The 24,681-nt window shown below is 34.3% G+C and overlaps 1 protein-coding gene across 1 annotated transcript in view; it reads right to left on the reverse strand.

Moving 5' to 3' along the window:
* The window catches only part of LOC148948298 (uncharacterized), a 281,601-nt gene extending 266,208 nt beyond the window's left edge, over positions 1-15,393 (reverse strand). Inside the window, exon 1 of the mRNA XM_089094880.1 lies at positions 15,201-15,393. Coding sequence (XP_088951006.1) covers positions 15,201-15,393 — 193 coding nt within the window. The remainder of the gene's footprint in view (positions 1-15,200) is intronic.
* Positions 15,394-24,681: the final 9,288 nt, after the last annotated feature.

The following is a 24,681-nucleotide window of genomic DNA, read 5'->3' on the forward strand; positions in this document are numbered from 1 at the left end:
AGATCCACCACGGGCTTTTTCTTATTGTTTTTTCTCTCCTTTTCCAACCTATATTGCCTCAGTTTCTTCTCTTTCATGGGTGTCCGTGAGTGTCTTAGCTCTTAAAGTTGTGCGGTGCTTACGAGTGTTTGTGGGAGCACTTTCTATACACGGGGAAGGTCTAATCCTTTCTGAGATTGGTCGTTTAAGGACTGGGATCAGGACTAGGGCCAGCTGATCACCCAACGGTAGAAATATCATCTCTGGCCGCGCACATGCAAAGTTCATCATGTTCCAAGGCTGTTATATTCTCCTGATTTGAAATTGCTTGATCTTGCTTAAGTCGGTCCGTTACTTTGAATGGGAGTAAACTCACTTCACCGAACAGAAATCTATTGAAAGGCTATATTCCAGCCCATTTGAACGAAGAATCAATATTGACCAGAGGAAGCTTTTCTAGGTAGGGCGTAAGACAAACCTCAGCTACTTGGTGAATAGACACCCTTTTTTCAGGGTGTAACTCGAACCATATCATTAAACCTTCGCTTGAAACCACTCTAGAAACTACCAAGAGCACCAATATCTAAGAGATGGAGTCGGTGGGAGCAACGTGGTGAAAAGGTTAGAAGAACAATTTCTTCATTTTGAAGTAAGCTCAAGTTGAAGTAAGTTGAATGAGTGTCTCACTGATTTCACAGACAGTGTTACCAGTTTGAAAGCTTTAGTTGTTATTTAGTCTCTCAATTGTGTCTACTGTTGTCTCTAGATAATAGTTCACAGGCATTGAAATCAAGTTAGAATCAGAAATTGAAGATCAGGTATAAAAACTCCATGCAAATATAACAAAAAAAATCGTCACTAAAATCAAGTAATGATGGCGATGTTGGTGTTTTCAAAGTATTACCAATGATATCTTAAAATATTATAGATATATTAAAGATGTAATAAAATATTAACGAAGATTTTTTTTAAACAGTTAGTGGTAACGAACGGTATATAAGGAACAACTTGGCTCAATAGTAGCCAAAACTCTAGAAACAAAATTTTAACATCAATAGATGCACCAAAAGAATCAGCTTATTATGCTGATTCCAAATATATAAGATTCATCAAGTTTAGTGTTATCCATCAAAAGCTACGAGCCTGAGAATATTTGCCTGATTTTTTAAATGGGGGAGGGGGGAAACACCCCTAAAATCCAAGGAATCATAATGAAAATCCTGCCATGATATACAGCGTACCATAAAACCCTGCTGTAGAAATTTCAGGCTCCTATATACAAAAATGTGGAATTTTGCTATTTCTGCCAAAAGACAGATCACGGATGCGTTTTTATTTGTTATGTTTTTTTTTTCTCCAGAAGTGATTGTATTGAAATAATGGTCCTAGAAGATTGGTAGAGGGTTCAAACGAAAATTAAAAGTTCTAGTGCGCTTTTTAAGTGGCAAAAAGATTGGAGGGCAAATGGCCCCCTTCCACGCCCATTTTTTCCAAAGTTATCTGATAAATATTTTGAGATTGCCATTTTGTCCAGTATAATTGAAAGATCAAATAACTTTGTCTTTAAATGTAAAATTACCCCACCCCCTTCACAGTTCGTGGGGAGAGGCCTGTAAGCTATGAAGTTTGCCAATTGTTTACGTATAGTATTTGTTATTGGGAATTACAGTTAACAGTCATGTTTCGGGATGTGGTTTGTGTTCGGGGTGGATTTTTGAAGGAAGAATCATCATTGGGAGGGAAATTTCTGGAGGATGGGGGTGAATTTGCCGGAGAAATGTTACACTGAGGGGATTTGGCAGAATTACTATACGAAATTATTTTTAATTGTCTTTCATTCTCTTTGCCAAATTTTACTTGTGGAGATGTCCTAGGAGAATTGTTCGGGTGATATTTTCCTCGTGTTTTGTTTTCTGGGAAATAATTCCCATGGAGGGGGTCATTTCTGGAGTGATCGAGAAACCGATTAGAGATTAAAGTCTAATTCAAACGAAAGAACGTTAAGGAGAATTTTTCAGGTTGAATTGTCTGCAAGCAATTTTACTGGGAGGGGGGATTCTCAGCGAGGATGGATCTGTCTAGAGGACATCAGAAATTAAATAAAAAAAGTTGTTTAACGAAAAGTAAGGAGCAACATTAAAATACAAAATGAACAGAAATTACTCCATATATGAAGGGTTCTTCCCTCCTCAACACCTTACTCTTTACGCTAAATTTCGATCGTTTGTTCCAATTTCTTAAGAACGGCTACTGAAACACGAGTCCCGTTTAATTAAAATAAGAAGTTTTTTTTTATAAACGCTAACAGCTTAAGCGCAAAGAGCAAGGTATTAAGGAGGGGTCAGCCCTTCATATACAGAATAAATCTGCCATAATTAATATGTAAATTTCGTTTTAATCTTCAGGTTCTGTGAGCCAAATTTGAGCCTTCATTTTTTGAAAAATGCTCAGAAATTAAATATTTTTTTTAAATGAAATTAAAGAGCTACTGTAATACTTAAAACGAATAAAAATTATTCCGTATATTAAATGGGCCGTCCCCTCCTCAACGCCTCGCTCTTTACGCTAAAGTTTCACTCTGTCTCACGACTTTATTTATTATAACAATAAAAACTTTTGTGTAAAGAGTGAGGTGTTGAGGAGGGGACAGCCCCTTTCATATACGGAATAATTTCCGTTCGTTTTAAGTTTTAATTTCGCTTCTTACTTTCAGTGAAAAAAGAACTTTTTTTTGTTTATCAAGTCAAAGATAAAAAAAAAGATGAAGACCACTCAACCCATGACTAACTGACTGAATTACAGAGGAAAACTGAATTACAGAGGAGAACTGAATTACAGAGGAAAACTGAATTTCGGAGGAAAACTGAATTTCAGAGGAAAACTAATTGAATGTTTCGGCAATCCGTTATATCTAAGAACCTTCCTCAATGAAACACAAAAGCAGAATAAACATATAATTCAACTTGTCAAAATATCAAACTAAAAATAAAACCAATTATAATTACTCCAAGCGTTATAACTTCATACAGTTTGAGCTTAAACTAACAGAAAAGGTAACTTATACGGACTTGATCACATTCAAAATAGATTTTAATGAAATTCTTCCATTTTTTTTTTTGTTTATTTCGTTTTACTATACGTAAAATCATTCTCAATTAAAATTATGCATACTATACATAGAGTGTGCTTTACCACGTCTCTGTTTAAAAAATAATTATTATTTGACTTGTGCTTAATTATAATAACCTCTCGATTTTTTTTCATTACCTCCATCATTACAAAAGGGAATCTTTTCTTCAAAAACTACTGAATGACTTGTGTTTTCTGATAATATGGTTGCTCAGGATTACATGGTAGTAACAGGGAGTAATAGGGTACTTACGTGTTATCCCGACCACACCCAAGAAATTTGATCTGTTTGATCCGTTTAAAACCGGTTTTTCTCTCTGGACTCTAAGACAATCATCTTAGCCTGACTGAAATAAACTACTATGCAGGTATACTTTAATTGAAATTAAATAAAAAAAGAAAGTTTTTTTAGCTGAAAGTAAGGAGCGACATTAAAACTTAAAACGAACAGAAATTATTCCGTACATGAAAGGGGCTGTCCCCTCCTCAATGCCACGCACTTTAAGCAAAATTTTTTTATTGTTTTAAAAAATAAAGTCGTGAGACAGACTCAAACTTTAGCGTAAAGAGCGAGGCGTTGAGGAGGGGACGGCCCCTTTCATATACGGAATAATTTCTGTTTGTTTTACGTTTTAGTGTCGCTTCTTACTTACGGTTAAAAAATTTGCTTTTTTATTTAATTTCTGAAAATTTTTGAATTAATGCAGCATTGATTTTGGCTCACCGTACATGAATAATTAAAACGAAATTTGCGTATTAATTTTCCTTTTTGTTTTGGCTAAATGTCTTTCTCCAAATTTTGATCTGACGTAACTTACGAATTAATATACATAACAAACTTCTATACTCGTATATTCTTATTACGTATATTAGGGGGTTCACCCCCTATTCAATACCTCGCTCTTTACTCTAAAGTTCAAATTGTGTTCCATTTCTTTAAGAATGACTCCTTAATCACAAAGGCCACTAATTAGAATAAAAAGCTTACAAAAAAAACTTTAGCGCAAAGAGTGAGGTAATGACCAGGGGGCGAACCCCATCATATACGTAATAACTTCTGTTCGCTTTAAGTTTTGATGTTGCTCCCTACTTTCAGTTGAAAAAATTGTTTTTTTTAATTTAATTTCTGACCGTATTTTAAACAATACTGGGAAATCCGGCGCCCCCTACATAGCAATGTCCCTTTCCCCCTGAAAACTTCTTCTATGGAAAGATCTTCCTGCGTAGCCCTCGACCCCACCCCCCAACTACCAGAAAAAAACGCTGAAAACTTCTTTATGCTTCCTAATATCTACTACTATATGTAAACAATGGGCAAAGTTCATAACTTGCAGAAATTCCCCCGGGGATTGTGGGGGATTACGTCATCCTCAAAGACATAGTTGTTATCGTTTTCCTGCCATGCTGAAAAAAAGACTATCTCAAAATTATGATCGGGTGACATTGGGAAAAAATGAGCGTGGGAGGGGGCCTAATTGCCCTCTACTTTTTGTCACTTAAAAAGTGAACTTTTAATTTTCTGTTCAAATGAGCCCATCCAAGATATTCTAGGACCACTGGGTTGATACGATCACCCCTGAAAAAAACCAAAAACCAAATAAACATGCATCCGTGATCTTTCTTCTGGCAAAAAATACAAAATTCCACATTTTTGCAGATAGGAGCTTGAAACCTCTACAGTATGGTTCTCTGATACGGTGAATCTGATGGTGGTGTTTTCATTAAAGTTCTTGACTTTTAGGGTGTGTTTCTTCTTTTTTTTGAAAATAAGCCAAATATTCTCAGGCGCGTAACTTTTGATTGGTAAAATTAAACTTGATGAAATTCATATATTTGAAATCAGCATAAAAATTTGTTTCTTTTGATGCATCTATTGGTATTAAAATTCTGTCTTTTTAGAGTTTCGGTTACTATTAAGCCGGGTCGCTCCTTACCTACAGTTCCTTACCACGAACTGTTTGATATTTAATATAGAGTTGGTTAGGCTATGTATTTAATATAATGCGTTCTGGAAATATATATATTTTTTTTTATATATATATATATATATATATATATATATATATATATATATATATATATATATATATATATATATATATATATATATATATATATATATATATATATTTATATATATATATATATATATATATATATATTTATATTTTTATATTTTTATATATATATATATATATATATATATATATATATTTATATATATATATATATATATATATATATATATTTATATATATATATATATATATATATATATATATATATATATATATATATATATATATATATATATATATATATATATTAATATATATATTATTTAAGTATTTTTCATTATGATTAACGTAACTTCACTTCTTCAGTCTGGTCGGGATAACACGAAATTACGAATAAAAGAAATTGAAATACATGAGGAGTTTCCGTTTTTTTTTTTTCGTTTCCGTTATTAGTACAGTTGCTAAAAAATTTCCTCCACATTTTGTCCCTGTATTTCCAATTCCGTTTCAGCTGTGGCTCTTATAATGGTCGTATAAAAAATTAAACTGATTGTGTCCTCACACTTGTCCTACCTTCTCAAATTTAAGTTCTTCTTTTATGATCACTTTAAGATCAGATTTCAGTCTTCTTATTGCTTTTCTAATACTATTGAGTGCTTCGTGCTATGAGGTTGAGAGTAACGATTGTTTTTGTCCTACAAAAGAACTTGAACTAAGTGTGATGTTCTTCTCTGAGCATTTATTTCATTGTTCCTTCATATTAGTCACAAAATTCTTTTGTTGGGTACTTGTCTGTTAAACGAAACACATCGAAGAAGTGAAGTTAGGTTAATCCTAATGAAAAATAACAAAACATGATGATAAGATTATACTTTAGAAACGAATGTATGTAAACTACGACAAAGAATTATGGAAAGCGCAGAAACCATTTGCGGCTCTCATTAACCGTCAGACGGAATTCTTCAAGTCAGTTGAGTCAAGTAGCCTTGTCATTTTGATTAGATCTTAAGTGTCTGTGTGTATTTATATGTTACCTAAGTTTTGTTCGATTGTGTTTATTTCTTTACTCCATTTGTGATCTTGTACTGTTTTTCGAAGGGGCAGTAAAATGGGTAATGTATATCCCCGCCGTTTAAAATTGTCATGAAATTTGTGTCATTTTGCGTGTAAAAATAGTTACTCTGGAAATTTTAAAATTCTATTTTTTAAAGTATCATGGAAAAACTTATTCATATGAAATGTAGTATAAAATCCCTGCTGTTCCTCTGCCCTAACCACTGTTATTTGGTTATCTACCCCCTTGAAAATATTCTGTGGGCGCCACTGATACTGTATGTCATGTTATATATGGCATACTATACTAATGACGGTGAACGAGTGTGTTTATGATACGGGTACACTTTGAAAGACATGGGAGTATTTGTTCAATATTTTTCAGTACCAGTGTCCACGGATAATATCTTTTTTACTGAAGATATGTCAAATAAAAAGCTGTACGAAAATATGGTCCTATTCCAATTTTTAGAGCTTTAATAAAAGATGGATGAAAAATTACATGTTGTTGCCATTCATCGCCAGATTGATTGGCAGATATTGCTTCTTTTTTTGTCATCAATCTGGAACCAAAGAAAAATCTGGAACCAAATCGTCTTTTTTTGTCATCAATCTGGAACCAAAGAAAAATCTAGAACCGAACCGTCATTTTTTTGTCCTCAGCCTGGAACTAAACAAAAATCTGGAACCAAACCGTCTTTTTTTTGTCATCAATCTGGAACCAAACAAAAATCTGGAACCAAGCAAGTCGTCTCCGAATGGGATAGGGAGAGGTCATAAAAAACAATTTAAATGAAAATTGAACAGCATGAGAGAGGGTGTGACGTGCTGAGTTGATTAGGGTGCAGGAGAAGCGTGTGCACCTGCATTACCCTCAGGTTGCTTGTGACTGTAGTAATCAATGCCACTTCTCGACAGCAAAGGCCCTTACATTGAATACATAAATTTAGTCAGTATACCAAAATACCAACGTTTATCACAGTTACCGTTAGCGTAACCATAGTTGCCTTCACTACAACAGGACGATGTGGCCTCAAATCCTTATGAAGGGAGAACCTAATCGCCATTGAAGTGCGGCAGCTACACGAGTAACTAGCTTACCATTTAGCTGTGGTATCTCAGTATGATATAACTTTTCAAAAATTATGTCATCAATTATGGCTAAAACTTCATCAGTTTCCTAAAAATTCCTTGATCTTCAATCAAACAGTTCGTGGTAACGAACTGTAACTGGTTACTTACAGTTTGTGGCAACGAACTGTAAATAAGGAGCGATCCGGCTCAATAATAACCAAAAATCTAAAAAAGGAATTTGGTTCCAGTGGATACTACTACTTCCACTTCCCACGAAGTTCCTATTTCCTTTAAATCTGTCTTTATGACGTCCTCCCACCCCAGACGGGGACAACCTGCTCTTCGTTTATCAATCGATCAATCAATCAATCAATTTATTCAATCAATAAACTTAACAAAATACACTTCAATATAAACTCCCCTGTAAGGCTCTATGGCCAGGAAAAAAACAGGGGAGAAAAAAATGAAACAAATACAGAAAAGACAAAAACATTTTCAACATCATACATTCACAACTTTAAGAGACTCAAGACAAGAAAAAAAAAATCAATAAATAAAAAAAAATCATAAAATACAATGGTCCACATAAAAATAAAGAAGCAAAAAAAAAATCCAAAAATCAAAAACTAAGCAGGGGACTAACAAGCAATCAATTTATTCCGCATGGATCACCCTATGATCAATCAATCAATCATTTTATTCAACCAATAAATTTACGACAAAAACACATCAATATAGAACCCCACGTAAGGTTCTATGATCAGGAAAAAAAACGGGGGAAAAACAGAAATGGTATAAATAAAAAAAAAAAAGTATTTTCAATATAATGCATTGCATTTCAACCATTCAAAGACGCAACACACACACACACAAAACAAAGAAGAGAAAAAAACAATAATTAAAAAACCCAAACAAAAAGCGATTTTATGAGACCCCCCCCCCCCCAAACAAACAAAAAAAAAGATGTTCGACAATCCAATAAGTTAAACCAAATTCTAAATATATATTTGAAACCAAACCACAAAAAAATCAGACAGACTCAGTACCCCTCACAACAAATGTTTCCAACCCAGGCTAGTGTCACCCCCCCCAAATAATAATAATAAAATTAACAGAAATATATTTAAACATGAAAAATCAAGACATTAAAAAATTTCTTAAGATTCTTTTGAAAGTACCAAACGAGTGACATTCTTGAACTGACTCAGGTAGGCTATTCCAAACGATATGACAAGCAGTTAATGGATTAAAGTCAGACCTCACCGATGGAGTAAATAGAATATTAATATTCCTTGAATTGCGAAGATGATATGAAAACTCATCAGTGACGAAAGAAGGAGTAGTTTGAAGGGCTGTGGGAACATCACCATGAATTTGATGAAAAGTGAAAGACGCACACGAAAGATTGTAGAGAGACTGCAAATCAAGTAATAGGCTAGTTGGGTTAGTTTTAGTACAATTTGTTTCCTGTATAAGCCTTCTTGCCTTATCATATAATTTAGAAAGTGGTTTCAAAAAAGAAGAGAAAGTTGACACCCATATTGTAGCGCAATAAGAGACGTAGGACTGAACTAAGCAATGGAACAGAATTTTTAAAACTGATCCAGGAAAAATGTGTTTTAGCTTCCTCAAAATTCCAAGACTCCTTGAGATCTTCATATTAATTAGTCCAATATGATACTTGAATGATAGGTTTTCATCGAGAAGAATACCGAAAAATCGGACATATCGTTCTTTAGGTCTACTGAGAGAGCCCCTTGAAAGCTGGATATTAGATAACTCAGGGCACGCCAGAGAAATACGGGAAAAAATTAAAAAACTTGACTTAGGAACATTTAGTGCAAGGTAATTTGCATCAAACCAAAGAGCGACTCTCTCAAAAAGGTTAACTAACTTGGGAAGCATCTCAAACTCAGTTCCGACTACAGTACCAATGGTGCTTTCATCAGCGAAAGCAACGAGAGTGTCCACATCCTGCGAAAACGATCGATTTTTTTTTAGCATTGAAAGGTTCAGGATGACATAGGCGACAGCAAACTGTAGGTTTTTGATTCATAACCGCAACTATAAAGTCATTAACATAAACCATAAAAAGAAACGGTCAAAGAATAAAACCTTGAGGAAAACCAAACTCAACTTCAGACGAAAAGTGGGAAAGGGGATCTACGGAGATAGTTCTACCTGAAAAATAGGAATCAAACCAAGCACGAGCCTGTCCTCTTACACCATTGTATGATAGCTTATACAGCAGAATCTCATGAGTTAAAGAGTCAAAAGCCTTATGGACATCTAGGAATATAGTTGCAGGAATCAAACCAGAGTCAAGCGCGGTGTGGAGAAAATTTAAAAGAGTTACACACGCATGCTCCGTAGAATGTTTAGCTCGGAAGCCAAACTGAAAATCATGAAAAAATCTTTTAGCCTCTAGAAAAGCAAGCAGACGGGAAAGCATGGTCTTTTAAAAAAAATTTGCTAAAAACAGACAGCAAAGATATAGGACGATAATTGGCTGGGTCACTTCTTGGTCCACCTTTATATAAAACAATTACTCTAGCTCGCTTAAGAGAACTGGGGAAAATCCCATTTTCAATCTTCGGCAATCTGTCATCCTTCAGCCGCACAACGTGCTCTAGTCACCTCATCCTTTCTTTCATTATAGCCCTAGAGAGCGGTATTGAACCACATTTTTCGTATAGCCTATTGTTTGAAATACGGTCAGTCAGCCGGGTACCCAGAACAGTCCTTAAGTAATTTCTCTGGAAAACATCTAGCAAATCTTCATCCGCTTTTTGGAGCGTCCATGCTTCAGAGGTAAAGAATTGGATTTTTACGCTGATTTCAAATAAATAAATGTCATCAAGATTAGTTTTCGCATCATTTTTACGAGCCTGAAAAATGTGCCTTATTTTGGAAAAAGGGGAAAAAACCCCTAAAAGTGACAACATCTTAATGAAAATCAAACCATCAGATTCTGCGTAATAAAAAACCCTATTGTAGATGTTTCAAGCACCTATCTGCAAAAATGTGGAATGTTGTATGTTTTGCCAGAAGAAAGATAACGGATGCGTGTTTTTTTTTTTTTTTTTTTTTTTTTTTTTTTTTAGTTTTTCCAGGGTGATCGTATCGATCCATTAGTCCTAGGATATAGTAAGAGGGTACATTCGAACGGAAACTAAAAGTTCTAGTACCATTTTTAAGTGAACAAAAAATTGAAGGGTAACTTGGCCCCCTCCCACGCTCATTTTTCTCCCAAAGTCACCAAATCAAAATTTTTAAACCGCCATTTTGTTCAGCATAGTTCAAAAATCTAATAAATATGTCTTTGAGGATGACTTATTCCCCCACAGTTCACGGGGGAAAGGATGCAAGTTATAAGCTTTGCCCATTGTTTACATATAGTATTGTTTATTGGGAAGTATACAGACGTTTTCAGGAGGGATTTTTTTCGGGGGGGGGGGGAGTGAAGGAGGAGTTAAGTGGAAGGATCTTTCCATGAAAAATGTTTCCTTGGGCGAAGGGACGCTTCCATGAAGGGGGCACTGGATTTCCCAGCGCTATTTAAAAAACGATCATAAATTAAATTTTAAAAAACAAGTTTTTTCAACTGAGAGTAAGGAGCAACATTAAAACTTAAAATGAACAGAAATTATGACGTATATTAGGGGGTTCACCCCCTAGTCAATACCTTGCTCTTTACGCTAAAGTCTTTTTTGTACTTTCAAATAAGCTATCTATTCTAATTAAACGGCCTTTGTTTTTCAGGGGTTTTTGATTCCAACAAAATTCTAACTTTATTGCAAAGAGCAAGGTATTGACTGGGGTTGAACCCCCTAATATACGTACTAATTTATGTTCGTTTTAAGTTTTAATGTTGCTCCTTATTTTCAGTTGAAAGAACTTGTTTTTTTGTTTTTTTTTTATTTCATACCTTTAAGGAAGGGTTTGTAATAGTGTGGTATTGTGTGTTTACATAATTTTTTTTTCATAATTTTCTTAAGAATAGTGACTTGGCAACAAATCTTAAAAAGGGGTGCTTTGATGGAGTTTTATTGGGGTTGTAAAATAAAAAAAATATATATATTGTAAAAAAATTCCATGCAAATTATTCTAAGATAGCCAACAAAAATTTAGGCTGTTGAAGTAAATAAAGTTATTAATGTTTTAAAAAGGGTTAACAAGAATAAATAGATCGTTTAATCTTAGATTTTTATTACAACTCAAACAAGATTTAAAATTTTGCAGTTTTCGAATCGCTTGTACTAAAAATAAAAATAAACAAAAGGATCTATTTCAATTTAGCTTCATTATCGGAACCTAATTAAATATCCTAACCTTGAATCTATTAAGCTATTGACGATACAAAGTCTACTAATTCCCAAAACAGGCCTCTATTATAGGATTCAAAAGTTCATCTACTTTCTAAGTTAAAAAAGCACGGGGAAAGCTTACTTTTTGCTGATCAGAAGATCGAAATACAAAGGAAAGGCTATTTCAAAAGACGTAATCGCACCCGTAAAACACAGATGTCATCAATTTTCAAAACACATCATCAACTTCTAGAACGTCATCAACTTTCGAAAATAAAAATGCCAAGTGAACTGTTTTCTTTTTTGCTGATCAGAAGATGAAAGTACCAGAGAACAAAAGGAAATAGATAGACTATGGTTTTAAAAGACATAATAGCACTCATCAAGCAAAGACTTTTTGGAAAAACGGCCGAAAGAGATATAATTTCGTGCGGTACTTAAGAATAGAATTGTAGGTGATTGGAAACAAAAAACCTGCAATATTAAATGCATTGAATAAAAATCGAGATTTCGGTTTAAGTAAAGAAAATGTGCATATTTTGGTGGGCGCAACATTGATAGACGGTGACTAAAAAAAAGCATAAGGGTTACAACAAATATCAATGATATTTTACATCAGAGATACAGGCGGGATTTTGCTTCTGCAGAGGGGAACACAACTTTCAAAACATATTTGGTAAAAATGATGGAAAATACTGAAATTACTGGGAAAATCGTAAAACCTCAAAATCTTAGTAAATGGTAGGGCTGATAGCCCCCTTCCATTTTACTTGTGTGTACGAATTTTTCACATAAAACAAAACTTAATATAATTCAAACCTCAAGATAAAGCAAAAAAAAACCTTAACTGCTTTGGTTTGGAGGATTTAAGTATGTTAACATTCAAAAATATCAAATTTTGATAAAACGGACTTTTCAATAGTTTTCACGTTATTGGCTTCCTAATTTAAAAGAATATACGTAGAACAGTGACGCTCAGTATTTTTTTTTTTTTTTTTTTTACAACCAATGAAAGACAGAATTAAAGTTTTAATTAAGTTTCCAGTTCAGTTAAATCTAAATCTGTATTAAATTAAAATGAGTTCCAATAGAAAATTAAAAGTTTTACGTCTTGCTTTTAATTTTTGCTTTTTTTTACATCTTGTCACATCTTGTTTACCTCTTGTCAATTCTTAAAAAGTTTTACTTTCTTACATCTTGTCAAATCTTGTTCTGCAAATGGCATACCACACGCCAGTTTAACCCCCCCCCCCTGAAACTGGTAAGATGTGCATGTCCTTTCAATGGTTTTCGTAATTTTTGGTGGATAGCATTTTGGCCCCGTTTCGGCCGATTTTTCCCCATGGCTTTTTTTATGGATTTTTCCCGATCGTTCCCTATGGCACGATCTCTTTTATTACTTAGAAAGGACACTAGATCTTTAAATGATTAAATTAATAAAAACAAGTTTTTTCAACTGAAAGTAAGGAGCAATATAAAAACTTAAAACGAACAGAAATTATTACGTATATGAAAAAGGTTACCTCTCCTCAAGTCATCCTTCTTTACCCAATTTTTTTTTCCTAGAATTTTTAAAAAAGCTTTATTATTCTAATTAAACGGCCCTTTTGTTTCAGAAGTCGTTCTTAAAGAATTCCGACACAAAGTCACATTTTACCGTAGAAAACGAGGTCTTGAGGAGGGGTGACTATTTCATATAAATAATAATTTCTGTTCGTCTTAGGTTTTGATATTGCTCCTTACTTTCAGTTGAAAAAACTCTTCTTTCTTTTTATTTAATTTCTTGGTAATCTTTAGATAATACGAAGAAATCCGGCTTCCCCTCCATGGACAATTCCTTCTCCCATGGAAAATTTTCCCATTGAAATTACTTCCCATATAAAAATTACCCCTCCCCCCCTCTTCAGGGATATTACCCTCAGACAATTGCGTTCTAGCTGAATTTTCCACCAGCAATGTTTCTTGCGGAAGATTCTGGGTAAGAAATGTTTCTTAGCTCGCTTTTCAAATACTTTAATTTCTAATTGTTTTTAAAATCATTCCGGAAATCCCTTCCTCTGTTGAACAGTTTTCCCGCACATAGCCCATCCCCCCCCCCAGCAGAAAGTTGCTCCCAGATAAATTTTCCTCTGGAAAATGTATTCCGTGGAAAATTCCCCCATAGAGAATTTCTCTCCTAGAAAATCTCCTCCCCCTGCTGAAAGATATTCTAGACAATACCAACCTGGTAAAAATTTTCACCGGACGATTCCCCTCAACATCTCAACATATAAAATTCAGTCGGCAATTAGAAAGTAAGACATATAAAAATAATTTCGTATAGAAATTCTGGCAAATTCCCCGAGGGTTTCTATTCTCCTAGGAGAGTTCACCCCCCGAAAAACTCCCTGCCGACGGAAAATTCTCCCCGTAAGAAATTACCCACCGTGGAATCCCCCTCCCCAAAAAAAGTTCCAGTATACTTCCCAATAACAAATGCAATACGTTAACATTGGACAAACTTCATGATTTGCAAACCTTCCCTCAGGCGCTGCGGGGGGTCATGTTACACCAAGAGGCATTGTTACTGGGCTTTTCAACTATGCTGAACAAAATGGCTATCTTAAAATCGTCAAAATGTTTATTGGTCTACTTTGAGGGAAAAAGCGGGGGGGGGCTAGTTGCCGTCCAATCTTTTTGGTAACTTAAAAAGGGTACTAGAACTTTTAATTTTAGTTAGAATGAGTCCTTTCCTGAGATTCTAGGACTATTGGTTCTATACGATCACCCATGAGGAAAACAAACAAAGAAACACCCACCCGTAAAAAAAAATACAAAATTCCACATTTTTGCAGATAGGAGCTTGAAACTTCTACAATGTGGTCTTCGGATACGTTGAATTTTATGGTATGATTTTCATTTGCATTTCTTGACTTTTAAGAGTAGTTTCCCCCCTTTTTCAAAAATCAAGCAAATTTTCTCAGGTTCGTAGCTTTTGATGGGTTATACAAAACTCAATGAATCTTATATCTTTGGAATTAGCCTAAGCCAAATCTGTTGGTATATCCGTTAATATCAAAGTTCCATTTTTTAGTGTTTCGGTTACTATTGAGCCAGGTCACTCCTTACTTACAGTTCGTTACCACGAACTGTTTGATTTTCGAATGATTTATCTCTCAGCAATCCTGGACTAATGATTCAGTAAAATCCACAGGGACAAAAAAAGAAGCATGCAAGTGTTTCTGAGCATTCTTTTCTGGAAAAATAAAAATTTCGCTCCCTAATTTTCATCAGATTTGCACCCCGTTTTGATGGAGTTAATCTTCTATACTGTAAATTACTTGAATTTCCAAAAATTAATGGCTATTGATGGGCTATTCTAAAAACTAAGGCATTTTGTATATCTAGAATTAGCTGACATATCGTATATAGTCATGGGCGTAGGCAGCATATTGTCTAGGGGGGGCAAATATTGTCTAGGGGGGGCAGTCGATAGTGTGATGGAGTTTTATCAACTGCTTTTTCCAAACCATCTGCTTTTTCGAACCATGATAAAATGAATCAATTTAGTAAATAGTTTAGCTGACAACTTCAATCAATATACTGACGCTATTGAAATTGATAAAATAACTTATGATTAATGATTTTTTTTTAAACTCACTTATCACTGAATCTTCCAAGTCCACCATAATCGCCCGTGGAACATAACGTCCAGCTACAGTCTCCATAAAAAAGCTGGTATAAGCATCATCAAGTCTTGCAACGTCCTCATTTTCTTTCAGTTCACGCTGTAACGTACCGTCTGGACCAATACCATGTTCAAGGCAATACAATTCCCAGCAGGCCTTACCCATTTGGACGCCTGCTTGGCCTATATGCACGGCAATACATTCGCGCTTAAAAAGAAAATTACAGACCTAATCAATTTAAAGTTTTACTTTTATAAACTGTATTTGACTCTTCTATCCTCTAAAAAACACTTATTTCTATTTCTACCTTTTTGTATCCATTATGTGCCCAAGCTTGTAATTGGTTATCACTAATCTGGGCAGTGGCGTTTTCATACTTCATAGTCTGGGGGGGGGGGCAAAATTCTTTAATAGAAGAGAAAAAAAACATACAAGAAGAACTCTAATGTTATATGTCAGAAACAACTGGGGGAACTGCCCCGCGTCTCTGCCCAGGCCTAGAACCACACAGTTTTAACAGCGACATTAAAACTTGCAGAAATAGAAAAGTGCTACTACACAAATGTAGCGCCTGTCCGCTCTTTACGCTAAAGTTCTCTAACGCTATGGTGAAAGAATTTATGAGTTCAACAGACGTGTTTAATGGATAATTGCAAGTCAATTGTTTAAATTGCAAGTCAATTTAATTTATTTATTATTATTTTAACTATTTAACAGTTGCCTTTTAAAACTTTAAAACTGAAATATTTTTTAAAGCAAATGCACATCAATAGGCACTTCCCTTCTTGAGATATTGTAAAAAAAAATATATTAAATTTCAATTGCTTTCTGCTTAAGCTGTCATTCTCAAGGCACTGGGGGGGGGAAACCTGACTTGACTTACTTGACTGAACTCCCATCCATCCTCGAAGGTTGTTTTGGGGCCTCTTCATTCACTATGTCATTGATGTGGCGTCTGTTTGAGCATCTACCTTCAGACAGGCGTAGAAGTTGCGGCAGGTTGAGTGTAGAGAAGTTGTCTTTCCATCTCTTCGGGGGCCGACCTCTGGGGCGAGAACCGGCACGCGACCATGGAAGACTATTTTCGGAAAACGGGAATGTTCCATACACTGGATGTGGCTTAGCCACCTAAGTTGTTGCAGTTTTATTCTGTCAAGTATGGTGTGTTTGATCTTGAGGTTTTCAGAGCCTAATGTTAGAGACCCTGTCCAGGTACATAATGCCCGCAATACGGCAAAGTGTCTTTGTTTTGAGGGTCCGTGATTCACAAGCGTAAATGGCATTGGGGATAATCAGTGTGTTGAAGAGTCTTGTTTTTAGCAGAATCGACAGATTTTTGTTTCTCCAGATAGGCATCAAGGCTTTGAAGCTTGAGTTGGCAAGCGCCAGGTGCCTCTTAATATCTTTCGAATGGTTGCTATCAGACGTTATAAGGCTACCAAGGTAGGTGAAATCTTCAACCCATTCTAAAATGTCACCACCGACCTGGAGGCTTAAGTTTTCTTTGTTTTCTGGCTTTCGTGAACAAAGCATAGCTTTCTTCTTTGAGGAATTGATGGTCATTCGAAACTGGCAAAAACGCCAAAAACTTAATATGGTGAATTCCATCTATACGCCTATATGGCCATGGAAAAAAGTTCAAACAGGGTGGTTTGAAATGTGATCATTGCCATTAAATGAATTAAGATATTTCCCCAATTTAATTGCCAGCTTGTGTGCTATTTCTTAGATAATTTATTATATTTTTTATGACTTCCCAATGTGTTAGTTTATTGTCTCTTTTTTTTATTTAAATATCTCCATCTGTCAAGAAAAATCAATAAATACGTGTGGTTCGAGTCGAGGTTTTTAACATTAATTAGAAAAAACTTTCCAAAAATAAGTTTTTCAAAGAAAAGTGAAAAGTTAATTAATTTTAAAGAAATTAATTAAACATTAATTAAAAAAATCTTTCCAAAAATAGTTTTTCGAAGAAAAGTGAACAGCCAATGTTAAATTAGTCCTGGCAAATAATACATTACTATAGTAATTCAAATTTAAAATGACCAGATATTATTACTAAAGAATAAATTAAACCTAACATGAACAGAAATTCAAATACACGATCATAGAAAACATAGAGGTAACATGTACATATGCAGATGAATAAATGAATCTTAAGACGAGTAAAACTTAAATTGAACATTTCAGTCAAATTTAAAACGAAGAAAACATACTACAGACAGGATGTTGGCTACTTTCCCTTTCCGCCTTCCCTAATGGTAAATTTATTTAGCCTATTGTGTCATTTGCATTTTATTGAAGAATATATGTATCTTGAACCTTGTGCTTTTATTTTCCAAAACAATGAAGAGAAATAAAATGGTTGCCGATATTTACCCCCCCCCGGCAATTACCCCCCCCCCCCAGAAAATACCCCCGGGAAAATACCGCCACCCCATGGAAAATACCCCCCGGGGAAGTACCCCCGTGGAAATAACCCCCCGGCGGAAAATACCCTTGTAAATCCCCCCCCCCCTGGAAAATACCCCCCGAGTAGAATTAAGGCTTTCCAATTTGAAATTCAAAGGGTTAGTGCTAGTTTTAGTATTCAAAAGTGATTAGTTATATTTTTTGTTGTTGTTGTTGTTTAGACCAGGGCACTTGGGATCAAAGGAGCTGTCATGGGAACTTTAAAAGTGGATCATTTGATTGAAAATAGAAAGTTCTGATGCCCTTTTTAATAGTCGAAAGTGATTGGAGGGCAACTAATCCCCCTTCTACTCCCACCCTCCCACGCCCATTTGCCCATTATGTTTAAAAACTAAATGTTGCCTTAAGATTAAATCAAAATGCACTCTGATATTGCTAATTCCAAATAAGGCATCTCAGCATTATCCCAAGAACGACTAATAAAATAAATGAAACCCAAAAGGAACAGAAATTACAATAAATAACCGATTCAAACTCAAAACGAGCAGAAATTAACATAAGTTGGGCTCAAAACCCCTATGCCTTTCGAAGGCAAAAACAAAATTTGCACTTTACTGAAAAAATACAAATGAATGTGCACTGTCAGTTTAATATACATATACTGATATTTAGTTATAAAAATGTTAATATTATTTGATTTATTAAATTTATAAAAGTAAAAACATTTATATTTTTTTCAGTAAAGTGGAAATTTTGTTCTGGCCTTGGGAAGGCATTGGGGTTTTGTGCCCAACTTATGTTAATCTCTGCTCGTTTTGAGTTTGACTCGGTTATTTATTGTAATTTCTGTTCCTTTTTGGTTTAATTTATTTATCGATGCTGATTTGTGGTAGTTTCACGCTGGGTAGATTATTTGATTTGATTTTTGCTCATTTTTTGTTTATTGGAGTTCTTTACTTTTATTTGAAAAACTTATTTTGTGGAAAAAGTTTTTTTTTTTAATTAATTAGATAGATAGATACACAAGTGTATTTTAAAGCCAAATATACGGCCATGAACATAGTAAAATAACATAAACGAAAGGCATAAATGACATAACCTTTGATCAGCGATCATCATAAAATACTTAAATGAAACACTACATTAACCTAAAAATAGTGCTTAATACTTGGAAAAACGGTCATTGAAAAATAAAAAATCAAAAGAACACTTAACACTTGGAAAAAAAACACTTAAATTAAACATTACATTTATTTTATACCGGAATTTTTTTTTCTTTATAGTTAACAAAATTTCCAGACACTTCGCTATTCTTCTGTAATTTTTTGGTGGCTATATGCCTAGAAAGAATTACTTTATGACTTCAAAATGTCCAAATACTTTACTCCCCCGATAAATACACCCCCCCCCCCTGGAAAATACCCTCCCTCGGTGGAAAAGAAGGCTTTCCAAATTAGTTAATTTTATTTGAGTTTTATTTTTTTAATTTCCGTAGGGGAAAAGAGTTTTGGTAATTGTGAATTATGGCCAATTCACTCAAGTTTACGCTGCGTAAAACTCGAGAACAAACCGGTTTCTTCGTTAGTTCTTTTTCAGCTTAGCGCGAGACATGAAAAAGACAAGTGACAGAATATATGGGAAATATATAATTTGGGCTATATATTTTCACATAAGGGGGGGGGGGAGGGGTAAAGTATTTGGACAGATTGAAGTCAGAAAAAAAATTCTTTCTAGGTATGGTCATTGAAAAATACAAAAGTATAGCGAGGTATCTGGAAATTTCTTTACCTTAAAAAAAAAAAAAAAAAAAAAAAAAAAAAAATCCCAGTATAAAATAAATATAATGTTTCATTTAAGTGTTTTTTTTTCCAAGTGTTAAGTGTTTTTTTTTAATGACGTACAAGTACCAAAATTTCTCCCAAAATTTCTTCCCCTACGGAAATAAAAACAAAATAAAACTCAAATAAAATTTTCAAATTTGGAAAACCTTATTTTCCAAGGGGGGGGATATTTTCCGGGGTTGATTTACCAGGGGGTTTTATTCTCCGCAGGGGGAGGGGTATTTTCTGTGGGGGGTATTGTCCGCGAGTGGATATTTTCCGGGGATATTTTCCGGGGGTGGTTATTTTCTGGGGGGGGTATATTCCGAGGGTTGTTTTCCACAGGGGGTATTTTCCGGGGGGTATTTTCAGGGGGTTAATCGCTAGGGGGGGGGAACACCTAGAACCAAATAAAACATAAATCAGTCAAGATGACTGAAAAGAAATAACGAACATAAATTGAATATGTAATATATAAAGATACTAATTTTCAGAAACTCGGCAATTCAAAATTTTATTTCATTATAATTTTTTTCAATATAGTAAATATAAAAGAAAATACGTATAAAAATAATTCGTAAAAATAGCATGGGAGGGGGACTGGTTGTCCTTCATTCATTTCTAACTCTTAATAAGGGCACTAACTCTATCAATTTCCAAGCAAACGAGCCCCTACTAAGTCTATGCGACTACCCCTCCCATATGAAGTGACCCTGGGGGCGAAAATATATATAATGCATTGAAACATTAAGGCCTTTAACTATTGGCAACACCATAATGTTGCCTACTGATTGGCACTTTCTTTTCTCTTCCTTGAGAGACCCAAACAATTTGTTTTAAATGAATTATACTGCATCATTAAATAGGTCCCCTGTCAAACTCCAAATATATTTACCTCACGTTCTCCTAATACCTTTAAGCCACAATTAGGAGTAACACCAAAGAAAAATATATCAAATACTGAAGTTTGTGTCTAATTCTTAACGTTTTATCTTCAGGTCTTTCTTGGTTAAGAGAGGTAAAAAAAAACGACTAGTCATTGGCAAAAAACTCGAAAGAAAAAGAGGGGATCGTGGATGTGCTTTTAAAAGTTTTTTATAAAATAAAAGTTAAAAATAAGGATAAAATTCTTTTTAATAGACAGTGTATAGAAAATCACAAAAAAATACCAGATATTTCGGTCACATATACAGTGACCGTCATCAGTAGTAAACAGTAACTGATGACGGTCACTGTATATGTGACCGAAATATCTGGTATTTTTTGTGAATTTTCTATACACAGTCTATCAAAAAGGATTTTATCCCTATTTTGAACTTTTATTTGATCGTCATGGAAAGGCGGTGTGGTCTCCGAAATTATCTAAAAGTTTTTTAGGTGTTGTACAGAGGTTTCAGTAGACAGAAAATATGGGGATAATGTTTTTTTTTAAAGACTGTGAAGTAATTTGTAAAAATAATTATTATTTGTTTTTTTGTTTTATTTTTTAGCAGCAATCAAGTTTTACTTGTTGCTTTTAATTTTGTATTTTCAATACTTGTTAGTTAGCCGGAACACACTCTAGTTCTTGATCTTAATGTAAGATCTAAGAAAACCGGTTTTATAGCCACAAAGATAAGTGACGGGTGACAGAATGCCTTGGACTTAATTTCGGCCATATATTTGCACATTAGGGGGTGGGGGTAAAGTATTTAGCTAGCATGTAGTTAGAAAACAATTTTTACTTCATAACATGCAGAACAATTATGGCAAAACATTTTGCATGCAGACCCGCTATACTTTACCTCCCCCTCCCTAATGTGCAAATATATAGCCCAAATGATATAAGTTCAATGCATTCTCACTAGTCTTTGTGGCTATGAAACCGGTTTTCTCAGATCTTACATTCAGATCAAGAACTTGAGTGTGTTCTGGATAATACCGTGTTTTCTGACTAAGATTAAATGGGGTTGATATTTTTATGTTTTTTTCTACCATCGAGACAGGAAAATTCATTCCGTAATATTAATTAAGTCCATAATATAATTGATATAATTAAGTCCTCATTAAATTGGGTTTCATTTAAAAGTTGTGACACAGGCTCTCGGCTTTCTGGATTTGATTTCTTCTTTATCGTCCTGCTATAATATATAATATATATATATATATATGTATATATATATAGAGAGAGAGAGAGAGAGAGAGAGAGAGAGAGAGAGAGAGAGAGAGAGAGAGAGAGAGAGAGAGAGAGAGAGAGAGAGAGAGAGAGAGAGAGAGAGAGAGAGAGAGAGAGAGAGAGAGAGAGAGAGAGAGAGAGAGAGAGAGAGAGAGAGAGAGAGAGAGAGAGAGAGAGAGAGAGAGAGAGAGAGAGAGAGAGAGAGAGAGAGAGAGAGAGAGAGAGAGAGAGAGAGAGAGAGAGAGAGAGAGAGAGAGAGAGAGAGAGAGAGAGAGAGAGAGAGAGAGAGAGAGAGAGAGAGAGAGAGAGAGAGAGAGAGAGAGAGAGAGAGAGAGAGAGAGAGAGAGAGAGAGAGAGAGAGAGAGAGAGAGAGAGAGAGAGAGAGAGAGAGAGAGAGAGAGAGAGAGAGAGAGAGAGAGAGAGAGAGAGAGAGAGAGAGAGAGAGAGAGAGAGAGAGAGAGAGAGAGAGAGAGAGAGAGAGAGAGAGAGAGAGAGAGAGAGAGAGAGAGAGAGAGAGAGAGAGAGAGAGAGAGAGAGAGAGAGAGAGAGAGAGAGAGAGAGAGAGAGAGAGAGAGAGAGAGAGAGAGAGAGAGAGAGAGAGAGAGAGAGAGAGAGAGAGAGAGAGAGAGAGAGAGAGAGAGAGAGAGAGAGAGAGAGAGAGAGAGAGAGAGAGAGAGAGAGAGAGAGAGAGAGAGAGAGAGAGAGAGAGAGAGAGAGAGAGAGAGAGAGAGAGAGAGAGAGAGAGAGAGAGAGAGAGAGAGAGAGAGAGAGAGAGAGAGAGAGAGAGAGAGAGAGTATATATATATATATATATATATATATATATATATATATATATATATATATATATATATATATATATATATATATATATATATATATATATATATATATATATATATATATATAAGTAGAATGTTATATTTAGTCCTAACGCCTATATATATATATATATATATATATATATATATATATATATATATATATATATATATATATATATATATATATATAAGTAGAATGCTAATATTGAATTCTAATGCCCGTATAGGAATTCCACATTCCATGGCACCTTTCCAAGGCAGATTACCAGACTGGTTATCAATTACACATTAGAATTACACTTCAGCTTCACATGCACATTTTTTTTTTTGTTTTTTTTTTTTTAATCGAAAACTAGAGATTGTCAAATTGCGTATTTAGGAATGGTTTTTTTGGGAAAGCTGTCAATCATCCCATGTGTTATCCACAGTTCTATTTTTGAAGTCTGTGCTATCAAGAGTGGCTTCTGATTTGTTCTCGACAATTGCCTTTAGCCAACAATAGTTTGATATGAATATGTCGGTAGATAGGATTTGCGAATTTGATCCTATTAAGGTGGAGAAAAAAAAGAAAAGGGTTTAGCATTTGCAAATAATTCGATGTGTTGTCAATTTAAAATAGTTTAGAAATAAAAAAAATTAACAAGAAATGCCTGAAAAGTGTTTTGGGGGGAGATGGGTTGATTGTGTACTGTATAATACACAAGTGATGTTTGGACAGTGTTGTCAATTTAAAATGTACTTCGATGTGTTGTCAATTTAAAATAGTTAAGAAAAAAAAAATTTTAACAAGAAATGGCTGAAAAGTGTTTTTTTTGGGGGGGGGGATGAGTTGATTGTGTACTGTATAATACACAAGTGATGTTTGGATAGTGTTGTCAATTTATAATATACTTCGATGTGTTGTCAATTTAAAATAGTTAAGAAATAAAAAAATTTAACAAGAAATGGCTGAAAAGTGTTTTGGGGGGAGATGGGTTGATTGTGTACTGTATAATACACAAGTGATGTTTGGACAATGTTGTCAATTTAAAATATACTTCGATGTGTTGTCAATTTAAAATAGTTAAGAAATAAAAAAATTTAACAAGGAATGCCTGAAAAGTGTTTTGGGTGGAGATGGGTTGATTGTGCACTGTATAATACACAAGTGATGTTTGGACAGTGTTGTCATTTTAAAATATACTTCGATGTGTTGTCAATTTAAAATAGTTTAGATATTAAAAAATTTAACAAGAAATGGCTGAAAAGTATTTTGGGGGAGATGGCTTGATTGTGTACTGTATAATACACAAGTGATGTTTGGACAGTGTTGTCAATTTAACACGTACTTCAATCTTTTTTCAAATTAAAACAGTTTAAAAATTAAAAATTTTTAACAAGAAATGGCTGAAAAGTGTTTTTTTTTGGGTGGGGGGATGAGTTGATTGTGTACTGTATAATACACAAGTGATGTTTGGATAGTGTTGTCAATTTATAATATACTTCGATGTGTTGTCAATTTAAAATAGTTAAGAAATGAAAAAATTTAACAAGAAATGGCTGAAAAGTATTTTGGGGGAGATGGGTTGATTGTGTACTGTATAATACACAAGTGATGTTTGAACAGTTTTGTCAATTTAAAATATACTTCAATGTGTTGTCAATTTAAAATAGTTAAGAAATAAAAAAATTTAACAAGAAATGGCTGAAAAGTGTTTTGGGGGGAGATGGGTTGATTGTGTACTGTTAAATACACAAGTGATGTTTGGAGAGTGTTGTCAATTTAAAATATACTTCGATGTGATATCAATTTAAAATAGTCAAGAAATAAAAAAATTTAACAAGAACTTGTTGAAAAGTGTTGTGGGGGGAGAAGGGCTGATTGTGTACTGTATAATACGCAAGTGATGTTCGGACAGTGATGTCAATTTAAAATATACTTCGATGTGTTGTCAATTTAAAGTTGTTTAGAAATTAAAAATTTTAACAAGAAATGGCTGAAAAAGTGTTTTGGGGGGAGATGGGTTGATTGTGTACTGTATAATACGCAAGTGATGTTCGGACAGTGTTGTCAATTCAAAATATACTTCGATGTGTTTTCAATTTAAAAGAGTTTAGAAATAAAAAATTTGAACAAGAAATAGCTGAAAAGTGTTTTGGGGGGATATGGGTTGATTTTGTACTATATAATACACAAGGGTGGTTTGGACAGAGTTGTAAAATTAAAATTTAATTCGAATTTTTTTCAATTTAAAATATTTAA

Source organism: Artemia sp. Qi Xiang Cuo, chromosome 9 (assembly GCF_049724085.1).
Source record: "Artemia sp. Qi Xiang Cuo chromosome 9, ASM4972408v1, whole genome shotgun sequence".
Lineage (NCBI taxonomy): Eukaryota > Metazoa > Arthropoda > Branchiopoda > Anostraca > Artemiidae > Artemia > Artemia sp. Qi Xiang Cuo.